This window comes from Corvus cornix, chromosome Z (genome assembly GCF_000738735.6).
Source record: "Corvus cornix cornix isolate S_Up_H32 chromosome Z, ASM73873v5, whole genome shotgun sequence".
Taxonomy (NCBI): Eukaryota; Metazoa; Chordata; class Aves; order Passeriformes; family Corvidae; genus Corvus; species Corvus cornix.
In genome coordinates this window covers 64867156-64889023 of record NC_046357.1, presented here as the reverse complement: position 1 = coordinate 64889023, position 21868 = coordinate 64867156, and the positions used below count along the sequence as shown (strand labels likewise).

At 40.5% G+C, this 21868-nt stretch overlaps 1 protein-coding gene across 1 annotated transcript in view; it reads right to left on the bottom strand.

Moving 5' to 3' along the window:
- The window catches only part of PGM5 (phosphoglucomutase 5), a 75391-nt gene that overhangs the window by 17300 nt on the left and 36223 nt on the right, over positions 1–21868 (bottom strand). The window contains exons 7-8 of the mRNA XM_039567430.1: positions 9269–9384; positions 435–570 (exon numbers count right to left, since the gene is read on the bottom strand). Coding sequence (XP_039423364.1) covers positions 435–570; positions 9269–9384 — 252 coding nt within the window. The remainder of the gene's footprint in view (positions 1–434; positions 571–9268; positions 9385–21868) is intronic.

The window sequence follows — 21868 nt, the reverse complement described above, 5'->3', positions numbered from 1 at the left end:
ATTTGTATCTTTGGAGGAGTTATCCTGAACTGGAAGTAGGCATAGGTTTCAGTTCTCACTAAAACCCTGTCACATGGAGGCACTTAGAGAAAAAAATGCAGGAGTAAATCTTGCTGGGATTATGTTTCTTTTTCAACATCATGTAACAAGTTGCACCTATATATTCCACAAGTAAATAATTCAAATCTTTCTGCCATTCAATATTAAAAAATTCAATTATGCATATGCTAGCAGTAACATATATGTATAGCTCTTTTTTCTGACACTCCTCTGGAAAAATCTGTCTATAAAAACAGTGATAATCTGTGGCAGATCTTCATTCTGGAGGCACAGCAAATGCACACCTAAGTGCAGATGAGCGCATCTAAACAAGCAATGATTGTATCAGAATTCTCCTATCAGCTGCATAAGTGCCTTTTCCTCATTTTTCTCACCTGCAGTAGTAGTGCCGGCCAAATTTTGCCCAGTGATCCCTGACAATCTCCTCCACACTCTGCTTTCGAGCTGCTAGGATTGAAAGCCAAACTAGCACAGCCCACAGTCCATCCTTCTCCCGAAGGTGGTCAGACCCTAAAGAGACAGACATTAAGCACATTATTTGGTACCACTGCAAATCAGAAAACAAGGTAAGGAGGCTGGGCGAATATCTCATTTAACTGTGTTATGTCACATAACAGTAATCAATAGTACCTCTGAAATGCTCCAGACAGAAAACCAGAACTAATGCTTAAAATGTGATCTATTTATGCATGACAAAGCCCATACTTCTAAGGTTAAGTAAAAATATGTACAAGTATTTGAATAGAAACAGTAGCAGTATGAAAACATTTTTAGTCATTATTCCTGCTTACTGATGTACAGAGTGTTTTCACACCTCTAGTACTGTTTCCCAGAATTGGGCTAGATATGCAAACCCCAGCCATGAGTCAGAATGATCTCCTTTATGAGAGTCGAGTTCAACACCCTCTCCTTATCTCTGCAGATGTTCATCTGCAGACGTCGAGCTGCAGAGAAAGAACTTTCCCATTCCATAAAAACTGCAGATTTCCATAATGTTCATGACCTCCCATCAGGACAATGACCAAGAACTTAAAAGATTTTTTCCTGAGGAAAAAAAAAAACAAACAAGCAAACCAGAGAGCAGGACTGTTCCCTTTTCTGTATTTCTCCATACCTCTCAGTGGTAAAGATGTTTGGATTCTCCAATCTAGATCCCTTCATAGATTTTATGAAGGTATTTATGAAGACAGGAATTGTTCCAACAATGAAAACTACAAGCAGTTTTGGACTACCTCATATGATTTAACATGTGAGTCTCAGATCCAAGTAAGATCCAAGACCCCTAGCACTCAGTAGATACTGATGGCAGTTATATAAACTAACAGACTCAAGAAACTTGAAGAGGTATCAAACATGTAGCCATTGATCTGGCATAACACTACTAGATTTGGTTAAAGTTTGTTAGCTGCAGCCTTGTGGTTTTCTGTCTAGTCACACATTATTGTGAGTACAAAGCAGTAATTCAGAAGTTTTGTTTACTGCATGAAGAACCTACTGATTATGGAGGCCACCAATTGAACTATCCATCCTTAGAAGATACTTAATAAAATCCACCAGAGAGGAATCTAAAAACTCTTAGGTTGAAAACGTGTTTTCTGAAATATTCTCCTTCCCCAAACAAAAAAATCCTGTTGCAGCAAGACTGCTTTGCAGAGCTTGGTTTTACATAACAGCCTGCAAAGCCCACACAGTCATCTGTCAAAACAGCTGTGTTTTGCTACTGGCAGAGGACAGTTCCCATAATATAAATTGATGCACTGAAGCTGTTAACCCTGTGAAAAACTGTCAACATATTAAAGGCATATAAGGAAAATAACAAGATGTGCAGAGAGACACCATGATTCCTAGGGTTCAGTCTTCCAATCACTGCTGTTGCCTTGAACTTGCAGTCTGTCTTCTTGGGTGAGAGCAACTATCAGGGTATCAGCTGGTGCTCATACGGATTTTCTAAGAGTCCATTGTCCTGGGTCTGCCACAGATCTGCCTGCCACTTATGCTTCTTGTCTTATATTCAACCTCAACACTCTGAATGTAACATTAATCTTAACATTAACTACCACAGGGTTAAATAAATGCAAATTACTATTCAGCACGATATTCAAGTTGTACAAGAATGATTACTGAACACTTGTTGATGAGGATAAAGATTTGCATGAAGATTATGTGTCTATGTCTATGCATTAGGCATTACAGAAAATGAGGACATCGAACACTGTAGACTGATTTAAGAGCTGAGACAGTAGCCTTCACATTTGCAAAGTAGCCATCATGACAGTAAGAATATCTCTTTTCTGCCACTTGTTATCTGCCTTGATCTGTAATCTGTGAGCTCTCTGCAACAACAGCAGTCTCTTATAACAACAGCCCAAATTTAGGGCTGGTGCTTGAGGAGCTGCTGCAAGAGGAGCCCCAGGTTACTCTGTTCACAGCTCCAGTACTGGGTGCAGTGAAAGCATGGAGTGCCAACCAGACAGAAGAAAAAGGGCAGGGTTATTTATGAGCTCTCAAAGCTTTGCAAATAGCTTTGATAAGAAAGGAAAACAAATGTCCCTCTACAGAAAGTCAGTCCTTCAGACACTCAGGTCACAGAATCATGAAATTGTTTGGGCTGGAAGGGACCTTAAAGGTCATCTCTCACCTTTTCTACTCTCTCGTTGCAGTAATATGCTAGATTACTGCAAGGATATCTTCTACAGGAACACCAGCAGTATGTTCTATGGATAATAAAGTCAGCTTACTTGTAGGCAAAGCAGACAGCAGAGTCACAGTCATTGTCACCGAAGCCAAGAGTCTGTTCCCAGATACTGGTGCAGGCTTCTGCCCCTGCCACCAAAAGAGAAATCTAGAATAGAGCTGTCACTTCTCTCCCAGCAAACATTGTTCCTCTGGTAACAGCAGGAAAAGTAATCACATCACCATGGGGGCTGGGGATGCTCAGGGGACTGGGAAGAGCGGGGCTTCTCTTGAGCAGCAGAGCACAAACAGCCAGGGCCTGTCCCAGTCCCACTGCCCCACAGTCGGGCAGTCAGAGACACCAGGGCAGACCCAGCTCTGGGCAGCAGGCACTGCCTTGGACTGGGGATGGGAAAGGCCAGGCCAGGAGGTGGGAGCATGGGCAGGCCTGGCTTTGGGGGACCCCTGTCCAGGCACAGCAGGGCTGTGGGGAGCTGGAGACGGGGCCCTGCTGCAGCGCTGTTGGGGCAGGGGCTGACGGCCCTGGTGGTGCTCCTGGGTAGAGTGGGGGAGCCCCAGGGGGCCAGGCAGGGCCCTGGTAACAGCAGGCTCACCCTGGCATGCCTGCTGCTTTCCTTCTTAACCTGCCTGCCTCTCCTTTCAGCCATTCATCCTTAGCACAGAAAAAATCCCATTTTGCCTAAAAAAGCCATCTCTGTTGCCGATTATCACCAGCCACTTAAATGGCTTAAGTGTCTCAACAGGCACCAGCAGGAAGCAGAGACATGGAAATGAGCTTAACCCCTCAGCAATTTGTTCCTATATGAATGACCATTTATTCTCCTGCTATGTAACACTCTGCAGACTGCAGGCTAGCAAATCATACAGTGAAAAGCACTGCAGTTGTTCAGCAAAATGGTCTATACATCATGACAATGGAGAAACAGGCTAAGCTGAACATCAAAGAGATGCATTCTGATGTAGCAAACACTTTAAGTACATTTAATTGAACCAAAATGTTCTAGTGAAACATGGACAGAAGAATTTCTGAAGAGCTCTTTGCTGTGTTCTGAGCTTTGTTCTGGTATGGCTTAAGCTCATAAATCTGTATAAGGAGGGCTGAATAGATTATTCTTCATATACATTTAGCAGATTTGGTATATGTTCTGTCCTTGCATGTCCCTCAGAGGACAGAAATTGTTGCTTCTCCGGAAAGAGAAAGCAGTGGGAGAAAGTAATCCAGAGACAAAAGTCTGGATAGCTAGAAGCAACTTAACTGCTCCAGAATCAAAAGTCACAATTAAAAATGCTAGCCTGATATGAGTACAGGGACAATAATCCTGTTGTGCCCAGAAGGTGTTTCAGTTTGTTAGTCTTAACAGAAGGAAAACTGAGCACATCCATCAGCATGGTTACTGTATGCAAATATGTTGCTGTATTTATTGTCCTTCCTTCTTTCAGCAAATTAAAATCAATGATTGCAATTTTGTTACTCTGATTTTCACCTACCAACATCTGTATGTGTTATTGCTAGCTCTGTCTTAACTTAGTCCTACAGCCCAGCTCACACTGCAGCGACTCTAGGGAGGGAGTTTATTCTACTGCCTCAGTTCAGCTAACTCCATTCTTTGCTTCACAGATCCAATCAATTTGCAGAGGGAGATCTGTCCTGTGCAAAGGGAAGAAGGAAAAGGTGCCTCGAAGTTCTGCATTTCTGAAATTGCAATACTGTATTCCCCAATTGCAATAGGGGCTCTGAGTAACCTCAGTATGATCCTCAGTGCTACTTTTAATTGAAACATCACAGAATTAAGGAATTCCTGATTCTGTTTTAATGAGCTAAAGCAGAAAGAGACAACAGAACAGAGAAGGCAACAAATATTTTTTCTAACACTTTATATTTAATTTTCCATTGGCAAGGAAAATTATAGTAACTGCAAGTGTTTCAACAACTTATTTTTAAGTTAATTTGTTATTTTTCCATATAACAGTAGCAAAAGTTATTTTTTACTACAGTAAATTGCTACATCCAGACTCAAGTAAACAACCTGGGAAAAACTCTCAGAGCATGTTCCCATTCATAGAGAAGTAGTCAGCTTACACAGTTTTAGACTGAAAAAAGTCTTCAGAGGCAGTAGCTTGAGAAACAAAGTAAAATCATGCAAATGTGTTCAATTATGATTTTCTACTATTTGAAAGCTGTCTATCTTTGTCTGTATCTGGGATATCCAGTTCTGATAGAGAAAGCAAGCTTTGTGGGTCATATGCATGAATAAAAGGTAATTACTTTTCCCTAGTTTAGTAATCCCTGTCTATCACTGTGTTCTCTAAATGTGATTTTAAAACAAGAAAATCACAGGAGTACACAAATTCACAACAAATAATTTTGTTTTCACATACTTGAGTCTCACAAATTTATAACCCAGCAGTCTGAAATTTAATGATATTTTAGGCAAATGGAGATTTAGGGACATTCTGATCTGATAATTTATTCAAGTTAATGAGATTATTTTAGATTTGTATTACTGCAACAGACACCACCAAACAGCTCTTTTGAGGCTTTCATTCATTTCAGTAATAGCACATTTTTATATTCTCCACTAGGTTCTTCCACCTAATCTTGCAGGAGAAGGGGGTTGATGTCAATAGAATCTGGAAATCTGGAGGTGAAGCAAGCAAATTTAAGAAAGTTGAAAGTTGTAGCAATTACTGAAATGGCTTAAACTGCAGAGAGATAAATCAGCCACAAAGTTCTCCTAACCCTGATTAATAGCTTGCTGATGAAATTTAGAAACTAATTGCTGCTGCTGAGGCCCTCCTTTGAACTCTGTGCTGGGCATTAGTCATAGAACCAGAAAGCTACTAACCTCATTTGACAAGCTCCCCACACTGCTACAAAAATGGAAGAAGTTTTTAAAGCATTGGTTGAGCTCCAAGATCAGCTGCCAGAAAACAAGTTTGGGAAATACAGCTGTATGGGATATTTTCAACATCTTTTCTCCTTTTATAGCAGAAAATTTGCTTTTATTTACTTGCCAGAGCAAAGTCCCTTTTGTTATAAAACCAGGGCTCTCTATTACTTGGTTCCAGCTAGGCTGGATTACCTGGGTACACAAGGAATTGGTTTCCAATGCAGTTTGATGACAGAAGGTGGATTTTTAAAACTCCCTCCTCTTATACAAAGCAGTAAGTTTCCCACTCCAATCACTGTATCATACACTTATATAAATATTCCACGCTGAAAGCTAAAGAAGTGCCAAATTTCAGTTCCCTAAATAGATATGATTGGGCAAAAGCTGTAAAATTGATTCAAATGCCCAATACTGGCAGAAACATGTGAGGGTCACACAGCTTAGGACATTACTAAAAGATTCGCAATAAGGTAAATATTTACTGCTAAAAACAGCTCACATTGCTAAAGTACTGGTCATCTACAAACCAGACCATGTTTTACAAATAAACCTCCTGGCATATAAGGACCCATTTCAGACATCTGCGTTGAATTGAAAGATGGTAAGGAAATTGAGGCAGTGAGGAAACCAAACTTTAGACATCGCAGCCATTGTGTAATTGCCCCGTAAGTATCACAGAATCACAGAACGGGTCAGGTTGGAAGGGACCACAAGAGGGCAACCAGTTCAGTCTCCCTGCTCAAGAAGGGTTATCCCAGAGCACATGGCACAGGATTGCGTCCAGACGGTTCTTGAATGTATCCAGTGAGGGAGACTCTACAACATCTTTAGGAAATCTCTTTCTGTCACATATTTTTTTTTTACACAGCAACTACACGCAGACTGAGGAATTTAAACCCTGTGCTCAAGTTTTCTAGATGCCCATGGGATCAAATCTCAAGTGTCCAGATTTGCCTTTAGATGGAATTGGATAAAACTGGAGGTCAGGAGGCTTTCTGCACTGAATTGCTGCAGGTACAACAAAGTTAATCTGATCAGAACATACTGGAATGCCGAGATACTGCTGCAGACCAGCTCTCCATGCTGGCTAGCAATATGTTGTTTAAGCACCCTTAGCATTCACAAGAGACAGGATTTATCAGGAATCTGAAAAATTGGTGATAGGATGGAAGAACCAGATTAATATAAAGAACACAGAGTGCTAAGGAATGTAGAGACTAGTTTGAGGTCAGGAGACAGGAGCTGCAAATTTGGAAGACAGGCTGGAGTACAAGGCCTTACAGAAAGATAGAAGCAAAGGAAAAAGTCAATGGCAAGAGAAGAGAGAAGTCAGGGTTATTTTATTGCGTATCTAGAGGCAAACCCTAGAGGCACTTCCTTGACCTCCCTGAGTGCTTCTCTTCCCAAATTCAACCACTATCAGATACTCAGGATAATAAAATTAGACCAACAGAGGTCACAATGTCCTCACTGTTACAGTAGATCAAAACACTTTATTTCTATGTGACTTATCTCCACGGCTAAAGTCCACTGGTACTTGGGACAGCCTTTTTAGCAAGACCTGAACATGCTTTTGCAATGTGAAAGGGAAATTTGATGTTTGTCTTTTTTTGTAACTGCACCATAAAATTTAAATGGCAAGTTTCCTCAAAAAAGACATCGCTTCTACTAAGCAACCAATGATCCCTCCCTTCTCCCTCACACAACAGCATCTGAAATAGTCATACTCAACATCATCAGATGAAAATGGCCTAGGAGACTAATCTCCCAAGCAGAGACAGATCTGTGGCAGGGGTTTGTCATGGCATATGGCACAGAGAGGCCACTCCTGTTTGTTTTACATACCTCTACACACAGGCCTGCATGCAACAGGAGGTGCTGCACTCTGTGGGCTAAGGTATCTAGATTACTTCAACCCATAGGAACTCATTATCAAAACTCTTACAAGCTCCGTCCAGTTAAAAACCACATTTAACTTTCCTCAGCATGATGATGAAGCCAGGAGTTTTTGTCTAAATTATGTGGGTGCTAATGAGGTCATACTGATGTCTCTACACCCACACAAGTTTCATGAAAGTATCTGGTTTTGTATGAGCAAGAAGAACTTCAGTATTTAGAAGGAAGGGGTATATAATTGGCCCAGTGAAAAAGTATTGAAAAGCAGTGAGAGCTGAGAACAACCTAGTTCACACCTCTCGTGGGTTAATGGAGATACAGTTCAACAATACACCACAACAAAGCAGTATATTCTGAAAGATACAAGATCTCCCTGCCCTTCTCCCCCCAAATTACATCTCTTTCAATGACCTCACAGAGCACCCTGCAGAGGAAGCATCTGTTCAAAAGATACATTCAAGGCAATACAAACCTGTGCCACTCACAGCAAATTGTGAAGGCATACAGTTTGCTACACATGGGACATTGGCTCCCATTGACAAGAAAAAGAAAATTAACATTCATTATTAATTTAAATTCTCTTCCTTTTTACATGTAAGACCCAAAGAAATCGAACATATTTTTGGTACTTCCCTCACAGCCCATTCAGATATATACAGTAAACAAGATAACACATGAAGTGGCATGTCTATGGCTTAAAGGTATCCTCATTTTCAAAAAAGCAGCATTCTGCTCTAACTGACCCCAACCAATAAACTTAATACTTGACAAAGTCAATTAAAGCAAATGAAATTTGTTATCAACTTTCACTGCATGGTAACAATTTTCTATGAAGAGCTGCAGCCAAGGAATTACACATTCAAAATAGAGAACTCCATAGAACTCACACCAAAATACAGAATAAACTATTAGCCAGGCAAATTATTATGTTACTCTGGTCTGTGCTTTTTCAAAAAGACTTGTAATATAGCCCTACTAATAAATACGAAGGAAGAATTTCTGTGCCAGAATCCAGGAAAGAAATAAAGAAGCACTTTGAAATTTATTCAGTTATTGTCATGAACTAAAACCACATTTGTGCAGATTTACAGACTACATAGTTCAATTACTTGCTCTAATGCTTACTGTCAATACTATATTTCTGATGGCTCAGATTTGTCATTTATTCTGCATTCTGTTGTTTGATTGGTTCTTGTGACAGATAAGGGAGAAACACCTAGGGAAAACACCGATGCTGACACATAACATGACTCTTGAGCAATTTATCTGACACTTGAGCAATTGTGATGTTCCAAAAAGAGATCCCTGCAACGTTTTGTTTAGATGTACCATCAGATATACCAATCCTCATACTTTCTACACCTAATTACATCAGGAAAAAATGTGGCTCCCATACAGGCAAAATCCCACCAAATGCCATTGCAGTCTGTGAAAGACTTGCAGTGGAACCAGTGAAGCTTTTCTGACTTATGTCCAAGTCAGAAGAGTGTGCCAGGCACCTTCAGAAGTTGTCTGGACAGTAGTTAAGATTGCTTGCCACTTCTCAAAATCCATTTTTCACGCCTCAAGGTGCTGGACACCACACTTACAAGACAAACCTCAAGACATGAAGAACAGACAGTGGTTTAGCATGAGACAGAGCTAATTTGCTGATTCTTTTGGGTTTGACTTGAGGCATCCAGGAAAGATTTAAAGTCTGTGGTAATTTTTGATCATGTATTACTTACCAGTGCCAAAACTTTCCTCACCACAAAGGGAACAACGTCCAGAGTCCATGAGATTTGAAAAATATCTCCATCCTGCTGGTGTCTCATACACAGGAACCTTCATTACTTTTGCCACTCTGGAAAACAAACAATAAAACATCACATGATTAAGACAGTGCTTTTTTTACATATGGTCTGAGGTCAATTGAGGAACATTCTAGGTCTCATTACATCTCCTGACAGGTGCGCTAGAAGTAAAAAAAAAAAATCCAAACCCAAGAACAGAACACCACGATTCAAAACTGATCCTTGTCTCAGCACCTAACTTCAATCAGAATCCAAGTATGTTTATACATTAAGTGTAGTATTTTGGAAAATGTAGGACCTCAGTTCAACAGGCTTTACCAGTATCTTTCTCTTCTTACTGAGCAAGAAAACACATAATGTAAGGATGAACAGTTTTGTTATACTAGTACTTTAATGGAAGTTGAAGTATTATGTTGAAGCACCTTCCTTTAAAAAATACAGGTGGGAATATCAAAACGTTTGAAAGATACTTCTACTTTTTGTAATGTGCTCAAAGGCAAGACAATACAGGAATGTTTCCATTATGCGGTATGTTCTTTAAAAACCTTCTCCAGTCTCAACCCGAATCTGAACTTACTTTCCCTATCTCCTCTTATGTAATAGATGAAATTCTCCCACAATGTGAGTGATGTGCCAGTATTTTCAAGAACCAAAATTAACGACCTTATAAGCTGGATGTGCATTCTCTTCCCCAGCTTGTTAACTGGTAAATATTCCTGTTATAAACTATAATGTAAAAAAACCTTTCTTGGACTATAAAACAAGAAAGAAAGAAAACCCACCCAGCAACTCTAAAGAACTCTAAATCCCAAGATGGGATTTATGCAGAACGAGTATTACCAATCTTCTTGTTTCTAATTGTATTTGGTGGTTTTCATTGTGCACTTAGGGTTTTCAGAACCAACTGTTTTATAATATGGAAAGTAAGAATTAAGATACAATGAAGCAATCTGACCAACTACCAAGGATCCTACAACTGCTTCAACTAACATACCTAACAAGATTTCTTGAAGTGAGACAGTTTACTTAATTTTAACTCCAGTCAAGCCAAAGCAAAGCAGATCAATCAAAGGTGGATTCAACACACTTAACATAATCTGTCTAAAACTATCAAGGTGAAAGCAGTCACCTTTATGATCAACAGAGAGACATCTGTTCTCTGATGGCACATCTCTCTGTCTTAAATTAAGTGCATGAAGTAGATGGGATAAACTGTCCAAATATGCCAGCACTGACCCCTTCAAAACCTGGTACATAAATATGTCCAAACTACAGAATCACAGAATCATCAAGGTTGTAAGAGGCCTTAAAGCTCATCTAGTCCAAACATCAACCTAGCACCACCATAATCACTCCAAGTGCCACTTCCAGACACCTCTTGAACACTTCAAGAGAGTTACTCTACCACCTGCATGGTCAATTTATTCCAATGTCTAGCCACTCTTTCAGCGAAAAAATCTTCCTAATATGGAATCTGAACCTCCCTGTGCACAACTTAAGGCCATTTCCTCTTGTCCTTTCACTTGATTCGCGGCAGAAGGGATTGGCCCCCACCTGGTTACAACCCTTACAGGCAGTTGTAGAGAGTGATAAGGTCCCCTTTGGCCTCCTCTTCTCCAGAATAAACACCCGCAGTTCCCTCAGCTGCTCCTCACAACACTTGTGCTCCAGACCCTTCACCAGTTTCATTGCCCTTCTCTGGACATGCTCCAGCACACCTTAGTATCATTCCCTGAGTACAGGGGGACAATCCCTGCCCTGGTCCTGCTGGCCACACTGTTGCTGGTACAGGCCAGGATGCCATTGGCCTTCTTGGCCACCTGGGCACACCCTGGCTCATGTTCAGCTGCTGGCACCAGCACCCCAGGTCCTTTTCCTGTGGGCAGCTTTGCAGCCACTCTGCCCCAGCCTGTGGCACTGCCTGGGGTTGTTGTGACCCAAGGGCAGGACCCGGCACTGGGCCTTGTTGAACCTCACACCACTGGCCTTGGCTCATTGATCCAGCCTGTCCAGATCCCTCTGCAGAGCCTTCCTGCCCTCCAGTAGTTCAACACTCCTGCCTGATGGTGTTGTCTGTGAACTTACTGAGCATGAACTCTATCCCCTCATCCAAATGATTGATAAAGATGTTAAACAGGACCAGCACCAGTACTGAGTCCTGGGGAACACCACTAGTGACCAGCCACCAACTGGACTTAGTTCCATTCACCACCACAAGTGGTGACACGACAGTTCAGTCCTTAAGTGCTCTGTCTGAAATTTTTACACTGTTAGCCTGCACTATTATAAAGTCTCCAAATCAACTTTTCCTTTATGTAAGAATACCCATTGCTATCTAAGTTTCCTCCTATTGAGCCTACGTGTTCATTTCTGTACTTGTATATAACATCTAAAATTAGTGGTTTTTAAATGACAGACTAAGAATTGCTGATATTTATTTGAAAAGAGCTAAGAATGTACATGAAGAAAAGAGTATTATGAAAATGTTTAATCCTGAACTCAGATTTCATACCTCTAGTTTAGAGGTAGGGGTGGGTATGTACCTCCTTGTGTTTATACAGCACTACATATATTACTGACCCTTAGAAATGCTGCTGCATAAAGGAGGTTTCACAGGGCACAGCTGAACAGGCTCTGCAAAAAATCAAGAACGTAAAAGAATTTCATTTCTGTGTGACAGTAACTTCAGGCTGGAAATAGGACTGTACTGCCAAAAAGAAAGAAAACAATAAACCAAAAGGCTATACCTAACATGCTGGAAGAGCAAAACCAATTCTCTTGAGGTAGCCTAACAATACAGTTGGCTTGCAGAACTGCTGCCATATCCTGGTACAGTTTTTGGAGAAAGAAATCCTCTCCGTTTCGCTTTTCTATACTCCTCTAGCTGGGGAATAAACAGCTGGTAAAGGTAAGATGGACTTACCTTTACCAGCACTAAAGCCTTCCAGAGGCTGTAGCTGTTTCCAAAGATTTCTATGCACTAGGCTAGCAATGAAAATACAAATGTTGTTTCTGTTGGCATGTGGGCCCACTTTGTACAGAGTTTATAGTACGAATAGTTTATAGTAGGAATATGACAGATGGTTCCATGCAACTTCTTTTTGTTGTTGTTGTTTTTGGCTCTTAATACTTTAACAGAGTAAGTAAGCAGAAGTACACTGAAAATTAAGCATACTCCTTTTTTACTGACATTTTTCTGAAATAAAGAATCATCACTGGAAGTCTCAATAAATGCAGAATGTGCCTTTATGCAGCCCATAGACATTCAAAGTGAAAAATCACTCCAGAAAACATGAGGGGGTTCCCAGGGGAAGTTGCAAAAATTCTCAAAGCTGCAGACTCCGAGAAATAATATGCTGCATCAGATCAAACAAATAATCACACAAAATACAGGAAAACACCCTCAGAGGAAGGAAACTAATATGTGACTGTGAAATTACTAGATCTTCAAAGCCAGGGAAAACAGAGATTAGATGCAGGAAAGGGGAGGGATTATTAATGCTCCTACATCTACATCTTTCCCAGCTAAAAATATGACTGGAATTACTTCAGTGAAGTAAAAAAAAAAAAACCAAACAAACAAACAAAAACCAAAACGAATCTTCATTTACCAAAACTTTTTTTTCACTTTATATTTACCAATCTGCTTTTTTATAGACAAAATTACTAAATCAGAGCTTTCAATCACTGCTACAGCAAGAAGCCAGATTTTTTTTAAAGAAGTTCCAGTTGAGACTGGTAGAATCCCTATGGAACAAAATATGGAAATTAGTTTCTGTGTACTGCTGAACTGAATGTTTCCAGCACTATTTAAAGGAGCATATGGCTTCATGACAGGCTTGATAGATGCTAGGCAAATAAATGCTTAAGACAAGGGTTTCAGGAACTTGCAACTCTGCAAGAACTGCTGATGAATCACAGTAAGGATTTCTATCTCTAACACATCACAGGTCCGTTAATTACATTTTACAATATTTTTAGCAAGGTACGTTCACAGGGCAGTTCAATCAAGATTATGGATGTACAGCTTTTTAAGTTTCTCTTCTGTATACTTACACTAGAATCCCTAAATTTGGGGAGTTAGATATGTAAAGTCAAGTAGTTAAGAATTCTGTCTATATAAGATCTCTTGATGAGACAGGATACTACTTCTCTCAGGAAGTGAGTCTTGGAACCAGTACTGCAAAGGGTTTATATCATGCAGAGGTCTTTCATAACAGAGTAAATTTTATGTATCCTTATATATGTATAATACATCATCAACAAGATACTGATTAAGCAGTGCACCTCTAAGGGCAACACCTCAAGCTATAAGCTTTCATGTTGTAGGTATTGACTGTTAAAAGGCCTGACTTGATGGACAGAATATACTTCCAGAGCAATTCAAAATAAAAACTAGGAAAAAATATGCCCTATAAATAGGTTCATCTTCCTAGTCTATTTGAAGTGAAGGCATTCTATTTATGTCTAATCACACAGTTGATATACCTGCATTTATATGTTCCATGAGTATGAACTGTGTAGAAAGAATACAACAAACTATGGACATTCTGGTTCTTGTCACCTTGGACATTTAATGGGACTGACTTCAAACACTACTCTTGCTTGCCTCCCTTTATTGTAAGTGCTCACTACATCAATGAGATTATACAATAAAGTTTCTTCAGTCTGGATGTAGCAGTAATTAGCCCTTGCTAGACTAGGAAACAGAGTACTTACATTTGGAACTAAACTGAAAGGTAATCTTAATTACAACCCTAGAATAACCTTAGCTAGTCTGCCCATATCAGAACTAAGGGCATTTATGTTCCCAGGATGCTGAAATACTAATTAAGGAGAAAAAATTAAAGAAGAGTGGACTGTACTTTTTGCAATTACACATGTTATTTAAAACTATATTTTGTGAATTTTTAAAAGGCAGGAGCAGATGCTTTTAAATGTGGAGATAACAAAATGAGTTAAAATAAAAGTATAAATTCTTGTACAGTTATGTAGTTAAATTTACCCTCCTGCTGTTTCACAGTTTCACGGTCATTTTTATTTTGAAGACCTAGTCCCACACTACCTATACCAAACGCCCATTTTTTATTCAAACATAAGGAGAATGCATACAATGCAACCCCAAAAAGTAGTTTGAGTTATTTCTTCTCTAGTAAACAGAATTATTGGAGAGTTTAGTACCAATATAGAATGTTAAGCCAGTTCTTGAACTCTACAATAAGTCTTGCCTAAGCATGAGCTGGCCAGTTCATAATAAAGGTAATAGTGAACACAAGTACAGCCTTCTAATAAAGATTAGAATTTTAAACACTTCCTGACAGAAAAAAAATATAACAGCTCATTCTAATACTACTCCTGAAAGACCTAAAAGACTAATGGACCTTTCTTTACCAGGCAACTGGACTACTTATTGTACAGCAGCACATCTGAATATCCCAGGTCTTCTTCCTTATACTTCGTAGCCATCTACATGTCACCTAACCAGGAAAACAGAGGGTACAGGACTCTTGATAGTCCTGATTATTTTCCTTGGAATTCTAAAAATATTAGCCTGCTTAAATTGTGTAAAAAGATAACTTTCCCTTAAAAAATATATATATTTAGAAGTGTTAAAGATCTTTGTGATACCTTTATTTCAGTTTTCAGTAGAGACAACAGACTGTTTTTCACAGATAGGCTAATGAAACAAAGTGGTCCTTGATGGTATCTCCCAGACATGTGGTCTTGCACTAGCAAAACACCTCTGACATCAGCAGAATTACCGACTTACATTCACAAGAGTCAGAGGGAAGTTTTCTCCAACTATATCTCTACAATGCCACAAAAACATCCTGATGAATATAAATCGTTCAGATACAACAGCCTGCGGCAAGCTGACATTCTTATGCCAGGGAAACTCTTGTAACTTCCAAGAATAGATCAGTCAATCAGACAGAATTATCCTGCCAAAGTTGTAATGCCTGTTCACCACAAAGATAGAAATCACAACACTGGGGGAAGGGCTTTCTCTGACAGGTCTCCTGAACTTGTAAAGACGCAAGTGACTGGCTAGAGTTTTGTATTGTAGTGAAATGCTCTCTAGGGTGAACTGCAGCATCACGTTCATTCTGGAGTCTTAACTTGGAGGAAGAAATAGATATTCATGAAAGAAACACTAGAGAAGCAGCTATTGCATGTCCTTGTCTCTCATCTTCCACCACCTGAAGATATCAGCTGACACGTGAAAGATGTTCATAGGGACCTGGGTGAACAGGCTTCAAAACACTGACTGGTATTCCATGGATACATTTATTTTCAATCTGTGGTGCCAGCACTTAGGTAAACAAGGTGCTGTAATTCAGAGAAGGGCAAGTTTTACTCTGCAGAAAGGCAAGCACTGACAGGCGCTAACAATCAGGAATTGAAGGAATTTGTAGGACAGATATGTGGGCCACTGAAGGGATAGTGTGTTGCAGCAGCATTCCATAAGAGATCAAACCTCCGTAATGGTTTCTTTCAGAGCTACTATGGCTATAGAAGAAAAAGGTTTCTCACTAGGTCTTCTAAATCTCTACTTAGCCACTGAAGTAGTCTATGTTATCTGATCTCCAGCTGATAAAAGCCTCATTTGATTTTAGGTCTGAAGCATATTTTATTTCAAAGACAAGACTATTATTTGACTGAAACTAACAGTAACTGGTTTTCTTTCCACTTCTGTAGTCTTTCCTCATGCAAAGAATTAAATATATCTCAATTAGGGACCTGCATCTGATTTATCAAGAAAATAATTTCTCTAGCTGAAAGTAAGTCTTCATGCAGTCTAACCTTAGCCTACAAATCTTTCTATTTGATATTTTACTGCCTGAGTTGCTTGGATTTTTTTCTAATACTCTGGACACTTCTGAGGTCAACACAAATGATTTATGTTTGCCTGCATCAATTTTGCTATCCCTTTATTAAAGATACTGGGTTGGCTGCTTTCTAACAATATACTACAGACTTTGCCTTAAGTGTACCTGCGACCAGACCCAAAATTTAATAGGTTCATTCTTTTGGACCACCCTCTTCAACATTCAAAGTTCTCTTGCAAAAAGCACCAAACTATTTTTTAACTTTATTGACATAATATTCATTGCCTGATTAATCACCGAGTCCCTATCCCATTCTCACTGCATGATATTTCCACTTGTTCTCTCTTTGGTCTCCTCTTCCTGATTCTGGAGAGCTCTTTGCTACTTCATTTTTCAATTTCTGAAGTCTAATTAATCTCACCTTTGGTCAGTTCTCTCTTCATTCTTATTATTTCTTAAGATGGAAGAGCCATGAACCAAATGGTTGTAACTTTTTTTTCAGTCCCATCACTAAGTCTTTCCTTTTTATCTATGCAACTGCAATAGACTGTGAGAAATTCACAGTAGTAGCAATGACAGCACCAGCACTGGCACCAGCTATAACAAGAAATAGATGTTCTGCTTCTGGATGTTTTCACTCTGTCTGCACCACCTTCCCTTAAAAGGCTTCAACCACATATTGTGCAAGGAGCAGAACTAAAACAAGTCACCTCCCTTATATGGTCAAGTATTACAGTGTTACTCCTTCCCAGTCTTTAATTTATTGAGCAAAAAAGCAGTGGAATGCTAAGCCCTCGCACACAACACAGATAACCAGGACACATCACTAAGAGACATAAGCTGTCACATCTGGCAGAGAGGCTGTCACGACCATAAGGCAGAGAAAAAAATAGGTAGTAGAAAAGTTCCTTTACTTTTTGCTTTCCAGCATACTACATCTCACAGACAACAATCATAGTAAAAGAAATCAATAAAGAAAAAGCATCTGGAGACACTTTAACTATGAAGCATCTAAACGAGTTAGGATTTTTTTTTGTTTTCCTTCTTCCCAACCCCTGCAATGTTTTAACTAAAATACTTATGCAGGTGGAATAAAGGTGTTCAGGGGTAGTTTCCGTCTTGAAAACCAGTAACTTCAAGCGGATTTTTTTTGGCTGACAGTAGTCCTGAGTAATGGATTGCTAATAATTGCAGAAATCATCAATAAATTCTAATCAGGACTATGTGAATTGGCTTTCTAACAACAGAGGCTTCTGGCATTCATGTAACATAACTGGTGCGAACAAGCTCTTCCAATATTTTCTCCTGCCTCTCAGTCTCACACTGGCCTTTCTTTGTTTTTGAAATCTTTCAACAGCAAAAACTAAAAACTGCCCTAGCAAAAAGGCAAAGTCATAGAATCACAGAGTCACACAATCATAGGATGAGTTGGTTTGCAAGTGACTTTGAAGATCATCTAGTTCCAACATCCCTGCCATGGGTAAGGATGCCACCCACTAGACCACGTTGCTCATAGCCCCATCCAACACGGCCTTGGACACTTCCAGGGGTGGATTGCCCACAACTTGTCTAGGCAACCTGTTTCAGTGCCTCACTACCCTCACAGTGAAGAATGTTTCCTAATATCTAATCTAAATCTCTCATATTCTAGTTTAAAAACACTATCCCTTGATCTATCACTTTGTGTGCATGTGGAAAGCTGTTCTCCATCTTTTTATAGCCCTCTTTAAGTATAGAAAGCCTGCAGTGAGGTCTCCCCAAAACCTTCTCTTCTCCAGGCTAAACAACCCCGTGTCTCTCAGCCTGTCCTCACAGGACACGTGCTTCAGACTTCTGATCACCTTCACGGCCCTCCTTTGGACCTGCTCCAACAGGTCCACATCTTTCTGGTACTGAGAACCCCAGAGCTGGATGCAGCACTGCAGGTGGGGTCTCACAGAGGCAGAATGCCCTTCCTCGCCCTGCTGGCCTTCCCTCTTATGATGCAGCCCAGGGCACAAATGGCTTTCTGGACTGTGAGCACACATTGCCAGCTCATGTCCAGCTTTTCGTCCCCAAGAACCCCCAAGTCCTTCTCCACAGGGCTGCTCTGCTCCCAATGAGTTCTCCTCCCCGTTTGTACCTGTGTACAATCTGGGATTGCCCTGACCCAGGGGCTGCACTTTGTGCTTGGACTTGTTGAACTTCATGAGAACCTCACGAGATTCTCATGGACCCATTTCTCAAGCTTGTCCAGGTCCCACTGGATGGTATCCCTTCCTTCTGTTGTGTCAACTGCACCACCCAGCTTTGTGTCATCTGCAAACCTGCTGAGGGTGCACCCAGTGTTACTGCTGATGTCACTGATGAAGATATTGAAGAGCATCAGTCCCCAGACAGAGCCCTGAGAAACACCACCCCTCACTGGCCTCCACAGGGACATAGAGCCATTGACCACAACTCTCTGTGTCCATCCAGCCAATTCTTTATCCACTGAATAGTCCATCCATCAAATCCACGTCTCCCTGGTTCAGAGATAAGATGCCGTGTTGGGACCATGTCAGAGGCATTAGACAAACCTAGGTATGTGACATTTGTCAGTCTTCCCTTGTCAGTCATTGTAGTCACTCCACCATATAAGGCCACCTGGCTGATCAGGCACAATTTGTCCTTAGCAAACCTGGGCTGGCTGCCTTGGATCACCTCTTTGTCTTGCATGTGCCTTAACACGCTTCCATGAGGATCTGCCCCATGATCTTCCCAGGCACAGAGGTGAGGCTCACCAGTTTGCAGTTCCCCCCATCTTCCTTTCTCCCTTTTTTAAAAATAGGAGTGATGTTTCCTTTTTTCTAGTCTCCAGGTGACCACTATAACTTTTCAAATATGATGGAGAATGGCTTGGCAACAACATCAGCCAATTCCCTCAGGATCCTGGAGTGCATCTCATCAGGCCTTAGAGACTTGTAACTATTTAGCTTCATCAAGTGGTCTCATACCTGCTCTTCACTGTCAGTGATGGGAACTTTATTCCCTGAGACCCCACACGGAGGTTCAGGGACTTGAGAGATGTGGAAAGCCTGACTGCCAGTGAAGACTGAGACAAAGAACTCACCTCGGACTTTTCCATATCTGTTTTCATCACTTTTTCCTTCTCATTCACCATGGCGTTTATTTTCTGGCCTTTATTTTCTGACCTATGTACTTAAAGAATCCTTTCTTGTTATTTTTCACATCCCTTGCCAAGTCCCATTCCATCTGCACCTTAGCTTTCCGGATCCATCCTTACATGTCCAAACTGTATCTCTGTACTCTTCCCAGGTCACCTGTCCCTGCTTCCACTGGCTATGCACTTCCCTCTTATTCCTCAGTTTGAGAAGCATATCCTTGCACAGCCATGCCAGTTTCTGCCCTGCACTCTTTTATTTCCTAAACACTGGGATGGAAAGCTTTTGTGCTCAAAGAACAGTGATCTTAATGAGTTTCCAGCTATGGGTCTGCTCTTCGGTTCTTAAGGACAGTTTCCCAGGGTATCACATTCACTAATTCTTTCAACAACTGTAAAGTTTGCTCTTCCAAAATTCAGCGTCCAGACTATGGTCCTTGCCAGGCCAATGCTCCTTGGGATCATGAACTCAAACCAGGCATGGTCACTACATTCCACTCAGCTTCTGATCTTAACCTCTCTAATGAGCTCATCCACACTGGTCCCAGTCCAGTAATGCTTCTCCTTTGCTCGGTTTGTCTAATAAACCCCACGTATACCATCTACCTGGCTTGTGTCTCGTAATACAGAGCAACCATACACGCATACTAGAAACTGAGCTACACGGAACTCATGTTCAGCAGAACCACCACCATACCCAAGGAATACTATGTGGAAAGTCAGACACTTGGCTTTAAACCTCTAAACCAAACAAATTTAGAACTCAGTATTACCCTTTGGGCCCTTCAAATTCATTGGATTTCATTTGTCTCCCTTAGGAGCAGACTTGCACCATCACAAGGATAATTAAAACACTCACCAGGGAACTCAGGTTCCCCAGTACCTAAAGTGAGGCTTCACAGTCAATCATATTCCTTGTTGCCACCTGTAGGTCATGGTGTGAACACACAGCTCCATATTTCATGCCATCAAGTTTTCCTATGCAGGCTCTGTAGTACCTCAGTCAAATGTTACAAGCACCTCGTGCAACATACAAAAAGGACAGCACTTTTAAAAGTACTTGAGACACTTTACAAAACAACGGAAACTAATTTGTGTCCCAATCCCAACAGGCAACTTTTTGATTCTATCCCAAAGGGTAAAACTAAGTTCATATGCCTAACTCCATAGCCAGATGCAGAGCCAGGGGAGCACTGCAGAACTGAAATGCATTTGTAAGCAGGCCAACAGCTGCAGCACAGCTCTGCTCTGAACCTCTGAGAAAGGACTGCAGAAAGCCACTGCCTCTTCCGTACTCTTCAGGGAATTAAGTGGTCAAAGTAAAAATAGCCAGCACAGCTCCTCGCTGAGTCTGCCTTTGCCTTCCAAACTAATGTGATAATCCTGTCCACCATGGGCAGGAGGTGCAAGGATACTTTTTATGGACACTGTACTTTAGCCTAGTCTCACTAATTTGTGATGGAGTGAACTGCCACTGATGCAGATCTCATTGGTGAACAGGGATAGGTAAATGCACTTTTAAAAAATACATGAAGCAGATGGCATGCAAAGCTGAGATTTATCACCCCACACTTGCTGGTGCTGCAAATAGGTTGCTGTTGTAGTGATCAAGATATGAAATTACTGCCTGTGTTAAACTATCAAGAGCATGCAAATTACATACATATTATCATAGTGAGATTGTTACCATCCCAAATTTGGGAGCACTATGAGGCATTAAAGAATCTGCTTTCTAGAAAGCAAAATCACTTTTAGGAAGTTACACTGGTGGAGTCATCATATGCAAGCCTAGGTTTTAAAGCCTTGAGTACAACTTTGGCTTAGAAGTTCCTCTGAAATCTGGATGATAATACAGAGTTTTAGCCATGAGATTCCATAGGAGAAAACACTTCTCTGAACAGCTAAGTGCTTAATTCAATTTAATTGAAATTTGTATATACAGAAACTGAGAGCTATCCCTCCTTTCAAGGAAATATAGCCTTAAAAAAATCCCACCATGGACTTTATGAGTAGCCCCTTACTTCAGACGTGAAACTGCCCAATAAGCCTGTGGCACCTGCTTCTGCTCAGACTATTATGGTATGGATAGTGCTGTCAGCATGAAAGCACGGTAGGTCAGACTACAAAACATGCAATTCCTTGCAGCCTCCAGAAAATAAAAAACATCACAACCTAAATCTCTTCTGTCAGCTTTTAAAAAAAATCACAGCACAGATTTTAGCATGGAGCAAAAGGAATCAGAAATGGATGCAACTCCTAAACAATACCCTTTGGTACAATAATAATAAAATTTAACTGAGTAAATACTGACTCCGTGGTGTTTGCTATGAGTAGAGCTACTAAGGAGCACAGTCTTGTTCATCTCTATTAAATACATTGCTAGGTCAAGCAAAAAAACAATATTCCTGCCCTTTTTTAAAAGAAAAGTTAATTTAGCCATAATGCAAAACCCTTAATTTCAGATTAAATATTTGTGCTCTCATTACAAACAATGGAATCAGATCTTAAGTGAATACACTTTTAACTGCTAGAAATTACTCTTAGTTACTTTTTACTAGGAAT